The 18,653-nt window shown below is 34.4% G+C and overlaps 2 protein-coding genes across 3 annotated transcripts in view; one reads left to right on the top strand and one right to left on the bottom strand.

The window, feature by feature from the left end:
* The window catches only part of LOC124640838 (tachykinins-like), a 71,016-nt gene extending 61,612 nt beyond the window's left edge, over nt 1-9,404 (bottom strand). The window contains exon 1 of the mRNA XM_047178772.1: nt 9,277-9,404. The gene's annotated coding sequence lies outside the window, so the exon portion shown is untranslated. The remainder of the gene's footprint in view (nt 1-9,276) is intronic.
* Nucleotides 9,405-17,309: 7,905 nt separating this feature from the next.
* LOC124640764 (putative peptidyl-prolyl cis-trans isomerase dodo) overlaps nt 17,310-18,653 on the top strand; it is a 39,350-nt gene continuing 38,006 nt past the window's right edge. Inside the window, exons 1-2 of one of the 2 annotated variants that reach the window (XM_047178687.1) lie at nt 17,310-17,462; nt 17,760-18,635. In XM_047178687.1, coding sequence (XP_047034643.1) covers nt 17,761-18,234 — 474 coding nt within the window. In that variant the 5' untranslated portion in view covers nt 17,310-17,462; nt 17,760 and the 3' untranslated portion in view covers nt 18,235-18,635. Of the gene's footprint in view, nt 17,463-17,759; nt 18,636-18,653 lie in introns of those variants that run through there. The other variant, XM_047178686.1, reaches the window with a different exon arrangement.

Here is an 18,653-nt window from a genome sequence, read left to right as displayed (position 1 = left end):
CTGAAATCACGGTACATTGCTTAAGCAATTAAAACTTCAGTAAGTTCTGTACCATTGTATGTTGCGGGGAATAATTTCTGTTTTAACTGTAGTTACTGGTTGTGGGTCAAACTGTGGAATTGTTAAAATTCTACGCATATTTTTGATGGTTTTGAATTAGCGTAGGAGATTAGTTTATGAGTGTATCATGGCTTTGGGCGACAATTACTTTACAAATAGAGCTAACAAGAAGTTTTCTTTAGATAAAATCTTCCTTTATTGATATGTATGTTGGTGTAATCATCGAAGGGATTTATTTTAAGTAGGCTTGAGTGACTTTTACTATTTCATGAATTTAACTTTATTCTTGAACCTCCTTTTGTAACCTTATATTTAAGTAATTTCACAAAACACATGCTATGTTACATCATATCAAAACTCAATAACACCAATTTAAAATCCTTCACCAACAACTACTCGAATAGTTTTTCCCTCAAATTCTACTAGTTCATAGTGGTTCTATCTAGACTGTTAGACATGTCACCAGCAGGGTCTGACTAATCTGACAGCTGAATTGTGGCCAGTCTGACTTGCACGACGGACGGCTCAAATGACTGGCCTAGAGTAAAAGTTTGACTGTCTGTTTGTTTGTAGACTGTGGCGAACCATTTTGGTCGTTTGGAAATTGATTTAATTCGGCATTTAGAAATATGGAAATCTAGCTTCGGTCCGCAGTTTCAAGGTTCAGTGGAAATCCTTCCCGTATATGGATAAAATGTAGCCTATATTTAATTTAAAAGAATAGCCTATATTACTATCGAGTTTTTTTAAGTAGTTTTTGCGTAAAAGAGGAACATACATACATACAATGGCGTTTGTAATAATAAGAACATGTAATAGACTGGCAAAATGTGACGAAATTGTATACCTATTAAAATATCGTGAAATGGATGAATGCTTAAAAAGCAATTCATTAAATAGCAAGGCTTACACAGTGACATAACAGAATTGTTAAGATATTTTACCCGATTCCGGCTTTTATAATTGAAGGTATAATTTCCCAGGGGTGTGTAAATATTTTCATACTTCATACATCCGTCGAACATAATATCTTTATTATTGCACTACTTTCTATTATGTAGGTAAGAATTATGTAAAATACTTTTCAATGGTGGGAAAGATTACAGAAAAGAACAAAATAAATATAATATAATCATACTAAGAATGTCGACAATGATTTCTAACATAAAATGAAAACAAAGTGGCTACTTATCCTAAGTTAAAGGATAAAAGGGTGCTACGTGCTCCAAAAACAGCAATTTAACAAAGATTTCCTTGAAAATTGACCTTTAAAGGAAACTTTGTGGTCATCACATAAAATTATTAAGATTATTACGATAATTCCGGGATATTTTCTTAACTTTTTTCTTGTTAATATCAGTGGGGTGTTTACGTTGGGATGCAGCATACATTATACTATAGTAAAAATAGAATATTGACAAATATAAAAATGAACTCATGTAACAAAAAAATATTCTCCACCAAAAAAAAATTCAGCTCTTCAAATCATTGTAAAAATTGAAAAAAAAAAAACATGTAAAACCTTCGTTAAACAAACTCTACCAGAAATAATTAAAGTATGTTTTTAATGAAGTTCAAAAATAGAATCCTTCCTCACTCCTATAGCCTTTATAAATACGAAAAGTATACATTTTTGTACCCTTACAACCACAGCTATTAGCGAAAGAAAAGCTTTTTATTGAGTAAATAAATTATTTGTTTATTTACCGTGAAAGGTTTTCATGGTGTTTTTTTATTTATTTATTTTTACTTGGAACAAAAAGAAGCCGTTTCTTACACCCTTATAATGTAACAGAGAATACGCCTACTGTTTTGTCACCTCCGATAAAGGTTTGTCGCCCACAAACACAAAATAAGTCCTATTTTTAAAATGTATGACTCATCTCTTACTTTTGTTCTTTACTTACGTTCCCATGAGTTATCAATTTGACTTACATTAAAAGTTGGTTACAATTTGTGTTTGAAATATTTTAGAGTCCATAACGTCTTCCTTTCTAAATAAATGGGCTATCCAACTCTGAATATTTTTTGAAATCTAACTAATAGTTCCTAAAATAGCGAGTCTATTAAAAGTACACGGTTTAACTAATTGTATTCACTGTTTTTTTTTTCAATATTTAGAATTAACATATTGAAAATATTACTATAATACATATTATGTATACTTACTATAAATATTTAAAAAAATGCATCAAGAAACTCCTCATCGCTGCCCGCCGGGAGTGTACAGAAGAGGTAACATTGCCACCTTTTACTAATAGTTAAGGATTTTTAGTTTTCAGTAGCCCATTTGCTAAAAAGTAACTTTTTATCTGGGAACACAAAGAGTTTATATTAACCATTGAAACTGCTGACGGAAGCCCGTCATATCACATTAAAGCCATTTGATCTATCCCTTATAATCTATTTACGTGTAATAGTCTATTAGTGAGTATCAATAATCTAGTTAATGTGTCGACATCTCACTTGTTCCCGAGTGCATTGCGGTCGGCTTACAGTCTAGTCGAGCGGAACAATTTGTGTGCAATGTACCGGGTACAGTAAATTGATAGAATGGTTATTGAATAAGATGTTTGCTCTCATATATGAAAATGCATTTTTATTTTTGGAGTCAGAGCCAGAAAGTCTGTCACCATGGAATATCAGGTTACCTGGGTAACTAGATTGAGGAGTTCCAGAACTACATATTTTTAAAAATATTCCATCGTTAGAACATTATCCAGATACAGCTAGTTGTTCTCCACAGTTTCAATTTCCTCACTTTTCAGTTTCCCGCACTAAGTCTATTTTACTTGGGTTTAGCCTAGCTTCCTAACAGTGAAAGATTTTGAACAATGGACTAGTAATTTCTAGCCTAGGGCACAAAAAAAAACTTTAAATAATATCACTATAGATAAGGCACTTGAAAAATTACATATTATTTATCCACCCTGTTGATCACAAAACCCCGGAAGACCAGATATCATAGACTAATCCTTCAGGGAAAACGGTTAGCTCATAATAATTAGCTTTACCCAATCAGCGAGCGCCACTCCGATGACGTCACGTTGATTTGACAAGGGTTGCCACATCGGGGACTTGACAATCAAATGCTGACCGATTGGCGGTGTTGACAGACGAAAAATTAATTATTATTTACAGTTCTGAGTGTGTCAGGCTGTGATATGAATTTATTTTATTCATTTTGACAAATCATTTTTTTTATAAAAATTCTAAAATAACGGCTATCTAAAACGAGCCACTTCTGACTTAAAGTTTTCGTATAATATGATTATTGAAAATAGATTACTCGTTGACGAATTTGAGAAAGTTTTACTGTAAATATTCATGTAGATGCCAAAATTTTGGAAACAGATTCGAGGACCAGTCACTATCAAAACTACCTCTTTCGAAACTAAACCTAAAATAGATTCGACCACATAATCTAAACCAATGAAAAAACTGCATTTATAATTATACTAGGTAACACAAAGAAGACGGATCACAATCCATACAAAATTGCCCCACGTCCTATAACAATGTGACGTATCTCAAAAAAAAGATAAAAATGTTTAAAAAAATATGGCATACTCTCCAATTCATTTTTTTTACACCTTCATACGAAAAAAATGCTTTAAAAATTGTTCAGGCGCTGTTATGAAAACATCGTTCATGGGACTATTTTATTAAATTATTTTTTTGTTTGATAGGGTATACCTCACAGTTGGTCCCATAATCATCAGGTCCGGATCTGATAATGGAAACCCTGAGAAATCCAGGGCAACTTTTGAAAGTTGTAGGTATGCGCAGGATAAAAACTTGACTATAAGGTGTATGTCTTATAACAATATGCAACAGTAAAGGTTTGGAGCTGACCTGATGATGGAGACGAAAGAAGGTCGAGGGAACTCGACAACTGAATATGTAAACTACCTCGTGTTTGGGCTCATATTATTTGTATTGAATAGACCTTTGCAACAGTGAAGGTTTGGAGCTGACCCGTCGATGGAGACCAGAGAAGGTCGAGGGAAATCGACAGCAAAATATTTAAACTACCTCAGAAGTCGGTGTCTAATGGATGTACCTAAGTTTATTTCCCCAACGACTTCTAGGCCGATGCTCCTAAGAATAGTTTTTTTTTGCTTTTCAGTGTTTTTGGAAGTTTTTTTATCGTAATAAGTTTTTTTTATATTTTTGGCTTTTCAGTGACAAGCACAGTTGTCACTATCCGCATAAGTGGAAAGTTCTTATCAATACGAATAATATAAGCCCAAACACGAGGCAGTTCACATATTCAGTTGTCCAGTTCCCTCGCCCTTCTCTGGTCGCCATTATCAAGTCAGCTTCAAACCTTCACTGTTGCATATTGTTATAAGACGTATACCTTATAGTCAAGTTTTTATCCTGCGCATGCCTACAACTTTCAAAAGTTGCCCTGGATTTCTCAGGGTTTCCATCATCAGATCCTGACCTGATGATTATGGGACCATCTGTGAGGTATACCCTATCAAAACAAAAAATAATTTAATAAAATAGTCCATAAATAGTCCCATGAACGATGTTTTTATAACAGCGCCTGAACAATTTTTAAAGCATTTTTTTCGTATGAAGGTGTAAAAAAAATGAATTGGAGAGTATGCCATATTTTTTTAAACATTTTTATCTTTTTTTTGAGATACGTCACATTGTTATAGGACGTGGGGCAATTTTGATCCGTCTTCTTTTGTGAAAATTTTGTAACAGGAAATAGTTACAAGTTTAAAATTAAAAAAGTTATCAACCTGTATTTTGTTTGCCGTTCAAAATTTCGTAGCGGTGTAGCGTCGTAGCCGCGTAGCATCGTAGCAAATTTCGTAGCACGATCTACGATTTCTTGTAAAAACAATTATTGTTTGTAAATATAGTTGTAAAAACAGTATGGATGTTTACTCATGTTTATGTTTGAAATGAATAAATAAAGAATATGACTTATTTATTTGACTAAACATCTCGGTTCGTTTTTCATATTTCTTTTCATATTTCTTACATCAAAATTTGTCCATTTTATAATATTCGATATAATTACAACAAATTTTATTAAATTAATGGTTTCTAAAGAAGTGAATGTTTACTGATAAGCACTTAGATCTTTTAGGTCTTTTACGAAGAAGGCTAATATTTGTCCAAGATATTTAGACCGTATATTCTTATGGCACTTAAATCAAAAAGGAAGTTATATTCGGGAGACCGTCAAGTTCTCCAGACGGCCTCTTATATTAGACTAGCTGATAAAGAATTTCCAGTTGTAAAATAATTTTCAAAATCGGTTCAATAAATCCTGAGAGAGTTTTTGTCTGTGTATAACAAACGTCACAAACTCACATACAAAATCTTTTCATCTATAGTATCAATATTATACAAGGCTTGTAATATATGCAGGAACGACAGTTCACGACTACTTTCAGCTTCCCGGCTATTTAGTGAAACTAAAAAACCCAAGCCCGGCTTCGAACCCCTTTAAACATAGTGCCTGCGATCACTAGACTATTGGGGTAGGAAAAATTAAGCTTTACTTGACATTTTGTAAACTGAAATCATGTCAACGGTACTCATCGTTATTAAGAGCATTTTCTGCCCACTTATTGTGATTTCTGTCCAATTATTTATTTATTTATTTATTTATTTAGTACACTATGGAGAACTTACAGCTAAACAAAAACAAAATAAAAAAGGAAGTCTTAGTCGATAGAGAGCCAATTAAAAGTCCTCGCTTATTATAAAAGTACACTAGGTACTCACAAAAATAAAGGATATTTTTGGTTATTTTCAACAAGCAATACTGGACAAAATGTTATATTACCTACTGTAAATACTTTTTGGATCTGATCATGTACCTATATGTTTTGTTTTTGGCTTCGGAACAACCTTACATATCTCAAATCAATCAGAAATTAGGTATATCCAATAATTATTACTTACTGTTCTAATGCCTGCTTATTTTTAAGTTCAGTCCCAATTTATAGATTTCAGTAAAAAGGGAATCTTTATTAATAGGATACCGTGGCCGCCATTTGGGTACAAAAACCCCAAAAGGCTAAGTTTATAACTGGCATTTTTTGACTAACATTAGGAGTAGGGCCGAGATAACAATGGTATTATTTTGTTATCATTGTTTTGTACAAACATATGCTTAGGTATTGAAAGTGCTATATTCAGATTCTATTACACAATACACTTACATTTTTATAGATTCGTTCCAAGTTAGATTATATCTTAATAATGTAAAACAGATTTTATCTCAATAACATGAATTTCTTTTGTTATTTTAAACTTACTTTACTATTCTGTGCGACGCAAAGGCGCTTGATATGTTTTTAATAATAATTTGGGACCTATCTAGTCTAGAATACTCTCCTAGTTCGACAGTATACATATTAAAGCTCTTCGTTTGCCTAAAATCCTGATATGATACAAAACCGATTATGTAAAACGGGAAATTTAACAAGTTTCCCTATCTTGTAATGAATAATTTAGAAACTGAATTAAGAGACCCCGCATACTGAGAACTTTTAGTCGGCCGATTGTTTGATCGCGCTTAATATCAGTGTGGCTCATCAATTAGTATGGAGATGAATGGTGGCACGTCAATTCAAAGTCAAGTATTTTTATTTTATTACATGTAGACCTATGCAGGCTTTTAAGACGTTTACGAAAATCCGGCCGATATCAGACCGACCAAAAAGTATGATAGGATTTACAATTTCTTTCAAAAACTGTCGGCCATCTATCGAGGCAACTATCGGCCGATAGGTAGCCCGATGGTTGGAAAAAATAATAATTTTCATACGTACCTTTATTTACATAGATATTTCAATAAATATCAAAACTATCCTAGTAAAACAAAAAACTAAAAAGCGTCAAAAAATTCGTCCCCATCGCTGTCAACTGGGAGCGTGCCCAAGAAGCTGACAGCATTACCTCGTTGGATCGCCATGCTGATTCTTTGTCCGAGGTAATAGCCAGCCTTCTGGTCACGAGAAGCGTCAACCAGCCGCCTAGAGAGATCTTTAAATAGAATGTGGGCATTCGGACCCCACGACCCGAGGGTTTCAACCCCAAACGGTTCGAAAATATAGTTTCCGACAAGGCCACTATATTTCCGCCGCTTGAGGTTCTCCGCAGCCGCAGCGGCAGCAGCAGCACAGCACGCAGAACTTGGAAGGTGTGATGGCGCAAGAGTATCGACACAGGTTGCGTCCCATACTAAAGGCCTACCCATCTTCCAAGGGAATAACGACATGCCGTCTGGTCTCTTACCGTCGTCGCGTGCCAAGCCGCTTGGTTCTAATACAGCTGGTACCCCGACGGCAACAAGAGCTCGACGTATAATGTCATTGATGTTTGCATGCCGCGCAATACGGCCCGCACTACGGCTGCACGACAGACCGTGGTGTCCGAGGCTGGTGACAGCCTCACCACAGTGGCAGCGATGAGGGGAGCAGCACGGTGCTCCTATACGTAAACAGGTAGCGAGGCGGAAAGTTGTATCGTCAAACATGGTGCCAATGTTTGATGACGGTAGTGCCTGAAGCCAAAACCCCTTATTTTCATACTGATTTACGAGCTCAAACTTATTATCGGCCGACTAAAAGTTTGCAGTGTGCGATGCTTTAAATGTTAGAAGGTACTCTTTTTCGTCATTTGGTGTAAGACGGAACAAAACGGTTCCTTGTTTTAACGACCCTTTTTCATGTACACTTGCTTGAGAGTTAAGCGGGTGTATATTTAGCTGTCATTAATTTGAAGATCTAGTTGGTAATTAGAACAGTAGTGTAAGCTTGGTTTTGTGACTTGCAGTAGATATTTTACAGTAAGATAGACTGGTAGAGAACGCATCAGGCGCTAAGTCCGCCATTGTACTGTTTGTGCAAGAAGTATTTTATATAAATAAATAAAAAATAATCTGGGAAATTATTTGTTTAAAACATGTAAGTAACAAAACATGTAAGCTTTTAGTGATTTCAGTATACGTTCGCTTAGTTAAAAGCCAGTACTTAATTTTTTCAGTTTGATTATTTCAGTATAGGTCAAAACATGAATTAGATTTTTAGGGAACAATGGTTTCGGATATTCGTTATGTTTTAATTAATCACATGTGGAATGATAAAATTGGTACTTATATGATACTGGGAAAAGATAGAAAAAGACCGAGTGTAATATAAAACTATAAATTCTGACTTCTAGCAGACGAGGGTCTAACTTTGGCTCTAAGTTTATATTAGTATGTTAAAGTTCTATGTAGCAGTCCGAAGTCTGGATTTATAGACAGAACCAATAGTGTGCCTTCCATTGAAACTGAGACATAACTTGCTAAATACATAACTACTTCTAGTGCAGTCGATTAAATATTGATGACCTATGAACTATTATCTATAAGAACACTGGACACCTATGCTGTACGATACACTTTATCAACTATCGACAAGCATTAATGCAATAATTTCCAATAAACTATTGCTTTATTTTATTAAGAAATTAAGTAGTCTATAGTACGTCAAAGTATAGCAGCTTTTTCGAAACGTCGAGCTAGTTGCACGGTTCCAAAGTGTGGGTCTCATGGAGAAGAACCGGCAAGAATATATTTAGTATCAGAAATATATTTTTCTCTAAGTCTATTTAAAGGTAAAGAAAAAAGCACTTAATAAAATTGTTGTCGGAAAACCGGATGATTCGCGTAATATTATATAGGAAATTGATAAATGTAATTGACAGATTGACAGTACGTACGCGTATGATCAAAGAGAAACGTATTTTATTTTATTTATATATTGACGTGTAGACTGAGGAATTTGAATAATGGTATCCGTGTCTATGGATTTTTTATTAGTTATATGTAAGTTCACAGTAACTTATTTTTTTGAGAGTAATTATTAAAATAGCTGCTGTGTTTTTTTTTAAATAATAAGTATAGTTTCTGAGATAATGAAATGTCGTTTTTTAAGATTGCGGACGTAATTCACTGTTTTATAAATAAAATCCAAGTAAAGATTAATTAAACAATTTGAAGAAAAATAAAAAATCGTAATTTAATTTAGCTACTTGTAAATGAATTTTAATTGAATTTGAAAATTGTTAAGCCACTTTATAAAAAACTAGTTATTAAAAAGAAAACTGTTTAAGTAAAATAGTAATCACCATAAAACCCAAAAAATAATAATTTTACAATAAAAAAAAAAAAAATTATTAAACTACTCTTACCTTAGATTTCAGCAGAAGAACTCGAAACAGCAACCTCGTTACACACTCATAACTTCGGTACGTCACTGTCACGATGTAACGCGCGGGAAAGTTTCCTTCAACTGATGGAAAGCGCGCCAAAACTCCGCTACTTACGCACTTCGCCGGCCAATCACAGCGCCCCAACGCCTCCACGAAACTCAACCCACCAATCACGTTAAAGGGGAAACACTTAAAAACTTTAATAGGTTTTTCATGTTGACACTTTTGAAATGCTCTCAAATTATTGGAAAAAATTATCATTATCGTTAGATAGTAATGCTTTTACGTTAAATAACATTATGTTACGTGTTGTGATAGCGAGATGAAAGTTCCGACTATTTATTACGCTTTTTTGGGGGATATCAAAAACGCCTACATGCCATTCATTTTATTTCTTGTTAAGTGGACGTGTCATAGTAAATGTCATGTTACACGGCCATTCATAAAGGATTAAGCAAGTATGTGTCATACTCGCCAATTTAGAGTATTTGCAAAAAGCTGAATTATACAAACAGCAAACTCTTATATTTACCCTTATTGTATTTTACTTAAACACGATACTTTAAAAAAGAATAAGAAATATCTTCCATCCACTTTTAATCCATTATCAAAATTACAGAGCCAAAATAAAAACATAAAAAAATGTGTAGTTCATCACGTCATCACCAGTTTTGTTTTCTTTATGTTTTTTATTATAAATTAAACTTAACTCAGTAAGTATCCAGTTATTTCATGCTTGGAAACTTTGTATGGAAAAAAATTACAATGTCGACCACTGCTGATCAAAAGCCTCCGTCATTCATTGCCAAAGGGATCGATTGAAACAGCCTACAACCTACGTTAATTAATTCGCTCCCAAATTATCGTGCTAATTTTATCTAGGCTTTATATTTTCTTAATAACGAGAAAAACCGGCTTAGTGCGAATCGGACTCGCCCACGAAGGGTTCCATACCATTATTTATAAAACGGATAAAAAATCACGTTTGTTGTAACTAGAATAACATATTTATTTTATACTAGAACTAGAATAAAATATTTTATTTTATTCAGTTTTCAGTATTTGTTGCTAAAGCGGCAACAGAAATACATCATCTGTGAAATTTTCAACTGTAAGATACAGCCTGGTGACAGACGGACGGACGGACGGACAGAGGAGCGAAAACAATAGGGTCCCGTTTTACCCTTTGGGTACGGAACCCTAAAAAGGCAAATATTTTGGAACATTACTTGCAAACAAGTTGTCACGTAGTTTTCTATACAAATCGTGGTAAATGCTGAAATATTTGCGCGTTATTGTCGTAGAGGCAGAGGCGTAAGCAATGGATGGATGCGATACGTGTCGTGGGTTCGAATCTGATCGCCCAAATATTTGTGAGGCCCGGGGTTTGTGAGTATCTTTATTAATAAAGTAAGAAAGATTTGAACAGTGTTCTTTTAATACAGTTTTCATAGAGGTACATTTGCACATTTTCATTTAAATAATCACGATAAAACTATTTAGAATCTTCCTTATCTTATGCACTAAATACATCTGAAAGGATTAACATATATTTTTTTTAGAGTTTCATGTCTACGTTCCAGTATATTTCTAAAAATAATAAATCAATATTTGTGACATACGCAACTCTTGCCTAAAGTAAATTTTTGGACCAACACAAATACATGAACTCAGAAACTCGTTCACAAACTTCTATTTATGTTTTAATCTTTCGTTTTCACAAGTACCTCGTTTTACTTTCAGCCTGAAAGAAATACACGAGTGTTCGCTGTTTTCCGTCTCGCAAGTTGCAAAGTCAACTCAAAAAAACTAATATCCTTTGAGAAAAGTTAAATAAAAGCTCATAAAATGCAGTAATAATATGTAGTTATTACGGGCAGATGACATTTTTCTTAGTTTAGCCTGAGCTTGTCTGATGCAGGAATTATTACGAAGTAGTTGGTATAACATAGGATGAAAATAATGAAATATTAAATATTATGAAATATTATGAAAACAACTCAATCAACACCCTGCTACTATTCATATAGATGGATATTTTTCGAGATTCAGAAACCAAAAAGTCTGACAACCAAGGGGTATCGGGGTATCAGCGTCCCTGGTACCAGAAGGAAAATAGGTGTCTTTTAGTCAGTAAGTCTGACATTTCTTCTCGTTTCTGATGATAATTTGATGATTTCCCATTTTCCAACAAAAAAAACAGGTGGGCGAATCATCATCAGAGAACGACACAAGAAACAAGCAACTATAATTTTCTTTTGATTCCAAAACTTTAATCGTTCATCATTCATTCACTATAGTTGTGATAGATGAACAAAAACGTTCAGAACGAATGAACGATAACAAAATTTCCCGCGGAAGCGCATAAAATATGAAAGTTTGTTCGTGTTAGCATCCATTTTGCCACAACTATTCATCAGTCACATAGCATTGTGATGTTGTGTGTCAAAACTTTTAGATAAAAATGTTTCACTACAACGGGCTGGCAACTTTGTGTGCCTTGATTTTATTTTATCTGTCTAAAAAAATATGGCAGACCTTGAATATTTTTAAGGTCTAAGTTTATTAATACCTAGATTATTTTTGTTCACTTTATATAAGGTAGGTAGTTATTTGGGAATCCTAAAACCATTCAACTTAAGGAGCTGATTTTCGTCTTATTTTTAAGAAAATGTTACAATTAACTATCATATTAGAACCCAGTGGTCTGGCACGCGACGATGGCAAGAAACCAGACGGTATGTCGTTATTCCCGTGGAAGATGGGTAGGTCTTTAGTATGAGACGCGACCTGTGTCGATACTCTTGCACCATCCCACCTTCCTAGCTCGGCGCGATGTGCTGGTTCCGCTGCTGCGGCTGCAGAGAACCTCAAACGGCGCAAATATAGCACCCTGGTTGGTAACTATACCTTTGAGACGTTTGGGGTTGAAACCCTCGGGCCGTGGGGTCCAAGTGCTCAGATGAGCTTTTTAAAGATCTGGCAAAGCGACTTGCTGACACTTCAAGTGACCCAAAGGCTGGTTTTTATTTTGGTCAAAAATTAAGCATTGCCATCCAACGTGGCAATGCTGCCAGCCTCTTGGGTACACTCCCGGTGGGCAGCGATGAGGAGTTTTTTGATGCCATTTTATAATTGTTTTTAGTTGTATATATGTATAAATAAGTTTATTTTTACGTCATGTAAATATTAACTATCCTTGAAAAACGAGATTTTCAACTCGACCTATACGTACGTATTATATGTTGATTCCTCCCACTTCATGCTTCAGTTTAGCATTTCGTGCTTATGTCATCATTTTATAACTGTACATGGTGCCTATGTATATCAATTATCTCACAAAATTGCAGATTTCGACGTGACGAAACAAGGCTTTTATGTCTCTTGAAATAAACCACAAACGAACAATAACAAGTCACATTTAACACATCACAATTGAAGTTATTTTAATGGGCCGACCTTTAAATGATTTCCGAAAACAATATTACAAAGGTAATTATGAAAACGTTAATTTTGTTTGTCGGGCATCGGAACGGAATTGCAGCTACTGGTGCGTGGACTGGAACCCACCGTATTACATGGTGACCGGTTCTCATGATCAGGAGTACACCTACGTAATTGTGACAATTAATAAAAATAAGCAATTATTTGGAAGAAAATACGTTTGATGTTGGTTTTTATTTCGGACCATTGTTTTTGTTGCAATCTTTTTATCGTCCCACTGCTGGCCACAGCCCTCCTCTCACACGGAGAAGGATTGAGCATAAGGTAATCAATTGAGCAGACGCCGAAATAATTATTGTTCTTATTTGATTAAGCTGCTTATGCACAAATTAATATTTATTTTGTGTTAGACTTAAATTAAGAGTAGGTAATTTTTATAGTTGTTACCTAACTTTCTATTCTGCAACCGGGATGTGCACTCTTATTCTTCATCTTAATTTATTTTTCTTTTTCTGCCCTTCTCCCTATTTATTTGGGATCGGCGCAATATGTTTTCCTTTTCCATTCCTCTTCATATTCCCACCTTTTATTTTTTTCAGGCAATCTATGCATTTAAACTCATACTCAACATACTCACTGTAGCACTTGTTTCATTCCTTCTCACACGCCCATACAAACACTGGCTTCTCATTTTTCTGTCACCCAGTCTTATGCTGACAATATAAAGACCATTAATTACCTCTTACTATCCTATTTCCTACTGCTAGTTTCTATTTCAGCCAGTAAATAACAAAACACAAACGAGCACAAAAGAAGACCATATTTACAAGTCATTGAGTCCAAGAGCTCGACAATGTTGCAATTAAACAAGTTCGGGCTCCCCGACTATTTGTAAAGTCGAGTCTCGTATTAATTCGGCTATGTAAACGGTCAGTTTAATTACTGTGGAAATCTAGTTGTTAGATGGACAATGCAAGACCTATGTGCTTACGGTTGAAAACCACTTTAATTATTTTGCCACTGTAGAGACAAATAGACAGATAGCAGACCTAACCCAATTGGACAAGTTCCGTGAGTGTTGAAGTTACATACAGGTCGAAGAATAGAAATAAATAAATGTGTAATTATGAAAATATCACAATAATGGACAATAGGATTACCTATTATTTTTGTTTTAGAGTATCTTTTCGGTCTTTTAGCAATAATTCTGCAAAGAAATCCAAGATGAACACATTTATTTTCAGAGGCGTACATAAATGCTTAGAGTTCTTGTTTAAAAACTTTGGCACTCCAAACTTGACTACTAACATCTTCACTTTAGCCACTACTGACTTCAGAAATGCAAAGTTATTTGACGAATCAGAAAACCACGTTTTTAAACGGTTTTAATAAAAACGTGGGGCCCATTAACTATTGCTGTAATACTTTCTTCTATACTAAGTGTGGATATAAAGATATGCTTTGCCATAGGTAGATTTTTTTTTAGTCCAATAACCGAGACCACCTACATATGTTGGTAGGTAAGTAACAATTTTTTTCTAGTTTTCAGTGCACATGAGATAAAACCGTTTAACTTAAAAGTTTTTTTACCGATTTTTACATTTCCTAAGAAACTTGAGTATCACCATTCACCTAACTCAATAGGAACTCAGTAGCATCTCTTGGATAGTAAGCAAATTGTACGCACAACTGTGCAGTAATCCAGTTAAAGCAGTACCCCTTGTGGACTCTCGATTACAAAGACGGTTTAACTGTGTTCTGTAGTAGGTAGATTATACTGTTAACCACAAAGAGAACCTGATTTGCTATCTAGATTTGTAGATGCAATAAGTACTGTTACACAATATTTGCAGATACATAAATATAGATAGAATACCATTAATTTTATTATCATCAGCCTTTTTATGGTATCACTGCTGGACACAGGCCTCCTTTCACAGTTTTTTTTTTTGTTTTTATGTGATATCATCATCAAATGAATCCTCCAGCTATGGGTGCAGCGTGAGGGAGTGCCAGTCACGTACTAACCAGAACCCATCATGTTCCTTCTGAAGCTGCTGCTGCTGCTGTTATTATATAGTCACTATATAATAGTCACCGGAAGACCATGGATGCAGGTCGCCTCCAACAGGTACCTATCTGTGGAGATCTAAGGGGGAGGCCTATGTTCAGCAGTGGACGTCCTATGGCTGAGATGATGCTGATGATATAATATTCGTCTGTGGTAAATGTATGTGTGGTATTACACTATATTACAATGTAATAAGGCTAAGGATGCATCTGATACATTTTTGCAATAAATAAATAAATAATATTGTGGTATGTGTTACATTGTCTTCACTGTTCTCAAGAACGGTTTGCACTGACAGTTATTTGTATTGAAATAACCTACATATTTTCCGATAATATAAGTATGTAATAATATTGTCGTGACAATGAATATTACCTATCTCCCACGTGGTAGGTAATATTTAGAAAATAAAACTGTATTACTACTACATATTATAAATAATTACTTCTATAATAAATAATTACTTATTGTCTATTGTGGGTATTAAATAAGTTCTAGCTGATCTTGTCTTAAATGAAATTTTTTACCTAAGATGGAAGTTTAGATTTTCAAAAATGTAATGGTAAGGTAATCAATAAAATACCTAACTTTTAATAATCTAGGTTCTACATTCGATTTTTTTTTTTTTCAAAAATATTACTTCATTATTTTCCTAAAAACATAAGATCAACATTAACATCTTTTTTTGCAATATGCAACTTTACACTTGAAGCCAATAAAATTAATTAATTGATTGCCAGAGACAATTATTATTGCTTTCAGAAAATTGCATGCACGGCACAGGTAATGTAGCATTCAGCCAGACAGACGATCAAATGAAACAAACACTGTATTCAGCTAATGAATGTCCAATTAATGTTGGCAGCTAACCTGATTGACCGGCCGACCGTCGTTGTATGCAACATTTCATACAAAAGGCTGTAATGCCCCAATGAATATTGCCATATTGCCCTACAGGATGTTTTTATGAATCATAAAAAATAATAGCTCCGTAAATTGAATTCGACGGAATCATTGGGAATGTTTTTCCATGCAAATGTCGAGGTCATTTCTTACTACTTAGTGGCTGTTTTGAATGGATAGTAGTTTTATGTCATAAAATAATTGCTGATAAGTACCTATGAGCATTGAAGTACGTAGGCGTTCCTACCTATCTACATAAATATATACAAACTATAGTTTTTACGGAAAAGATACCTGCTGGCTGTTAATAAGTAAATAACGTGGCTATGGATTATAATATTATTTAGAAATAATCATAAAAATAAAAAAGGAGCCTCATGAAGGCTAAGGCATGGCTGAAAAGCGGCTGAAAAGTATATTATTATATAGAACCGGAGGAACTTTTTTAAACGAACAGTACAATTTAAATTATCCATCACCTTCCTGCACTTGAATGTGGTGTTGATGAAAGAATACGGTTGATACGGTTCAAATGAGTAATTACCTAAGTAAACTAACATTAAAATCGAAGTTTAAGTCTGAAACTATTGAAATTAAGTTGTACATATAAGCACTTTTTCACGACAATTACACTGGACCACACCTCCTTAAAGCGCCCTTACCTATTTCTGAACCTGACCTACGTCAAAAGGAATTAATTTGATGATTTTATATTCGATTTCTTTCAAATTGGTACAATACCAATGGCGCTATTGAATAAAAATCATACTTAGGTATTCTACCTGGGTACTATTTAACCAAATTTCTACTCCTATTGAACGTTATTTGAATAATGTTTCTGCTTCACCTTTGTTCACGATAGTACAATGGTGTGCCATCTCTAATTTATTAATGTTCTAACTATGTAAAACAAACGGATCAATGTGTTTGGTTAGCGAGTTTTCCTCACCCTGAAAGGAAAACTTTCACATACCACTGCTGCTTTTGAGTTTATCGTGCCAACGTAAGATGTCACTATATACTAAAAAGCACTCAACATTTAATTCATAAGTTAAATGAAAATTTTAACGACATAAATAACATTATCATGTAAAACAAAATTATCCTTAATTACATTACATTTTATTCATATTCAAACAATTATTTTGTTCATTTTCATGAACAGGATACGTGCAGTATGCGCCATCTATTGGCAGTTATTAGGAGATTAAAGTTAAACTCAAAAACCTTGGTTCTAAGCCGAAAAGAAAATCTAGGACTATGGTAATAGAGATGTGAAAAGTGTAGTATTTTATAAACCAGAATATCAGAGTAATTTATAATGAGCCTGAACTGTCTCGAAATCTTTTTGAGGTGCAGCCACCTCTGTAGCATAAATATTATTAGTAGCATAAAATATAAAACTTCCTTATATCTCAGTTTATAAAGGAACACTTATTTGATTTTTATGCAAACTCTAAATGGAACTAAGTATCGGCTATTAATCACGGAGCTACTAATACTAATCCTAATTATTGATCGGACTTTCTCTCCTCTATAAATAAAACGCAACTGACGTTTCACTATGGCGCTGTCAAATCCATTGACATCAAATCCAAATCGGCGTCCTGTCAAAACTGTCAAACGATAGAAAGCGCCGTCATAAACTTGAAAACTGTTAATTGTTATTGTTTTATACTCACTTTCACTATAAACCGTCGGTTTTCTCATTGTTTGTTCTTCAATAAACGTGTGGTGAATATTTCAGGTAAGTTTAACCAAGTATCTTACTTCCAATTGACTGTTAAAAAACAGCATTCAATAGGTTATGTTACAAGAATTTTGTATAAGTTGGCATAATTTTTTCCTAATTTTATGGTGAACAGACAGCAGATTTATTGTTTAAATAGTTTGAAAACACTTTGTCAGCGATATCATTTAGTTTTAACGTCCTACTTTTGTAACTTTCTACTATGATAACTAATTTGAATAATCACTTTTTACAATGAGCATTGTCTTGTAATTACTGTGTATATCGACCAAAAACTTGCGAAAATGGTTGCAGAATGTCAAGTCAGGAGAACGAAGCGCCTTTGCCCGAAGGATGGGAGATGAGGACCAGCCGGTCGACAGGAATGACGTATTTTCTCAATATGTACACTAAGAAATCTCAGTGGGAGAGGCCGGAGGCACCAGCCGACCCTGGCGAGATCCGCTGCAGCCATCTCCTTGTCAAGCACGCTGAGAGCAGGCGTCCATCATCATGGAGGGAGGAAAACATCACCCGTACTAAGGATGAAGCCATGGAACTACTGAAGGGGTACCGTAAGCAGATTGTGGCAAATGATGCAACGTTCGCCGACCTGGCTTCTAAATACTCAGACTGTTCATCTGCCAAGCGTGGCGGAGACTTGGGCATGTTTGGACGAGGTCAGATGCAGGCTCCGTTTGAGGAAGAAGCCTTCAAGCTGAAGGTTGGGCAGCTCAGCCGGCCCGTGGAGACGGACTCTGGAGTCCACATCATCTTGAGGACTGCTTAGATTTAAGTGTTAATTGTGTTCTTTATTAAATATCTTATACTCCTCAGTTGCCTAAACTGTTAACAGTAAAATTTGATGGATATTAGAAAGCTAGCTGATTCAATTTGTTACACAAATACTGAAAATGCTGAGATTGTCATAAACTTATTAAAAATAGAATTTGTAAAATCTTACATTGGATAATATATTTATATGTTTTTGCTCAAATTCCTGAAGTATTATTGAATGTTTGCAATAAATTGATTCTATCTTATATGTACTGCATAATCTGTATTATACTGATTAAGGAAATTTAAATTTTAAACTCAAAAGTTTATCAGATCCTTGAATTGTATACCAGTGATATCATGACTTAATTTGTGATTCAGATTTTGATTAGATAAACTTGCAATTAATATTCATTTTGCATTTCATTTATT

The sequence above is a fragment of the Helicoverpa zea genome, chromosome 21 (genome assembly GCF_022581195.2).
Source record: "Helicoverpa zea isolate HzStark_Cry1AcR chromosome 21, ilHelZeax1.1, whole genome shotgun sequence".
Classification (NCBI taxonomy): domain Eukaryota; kingdom Metazoa; phylum Arthropoda; class Insecta; order Lepidoptera; family Noctuidae; genus Helicoverpa; species Helicoverpa zea.
The sequence above is the reverse complement of the archived record's forward strand: the minus strand, read 5'-3'. Positions and strand labels throughout refer to the sequence as shown.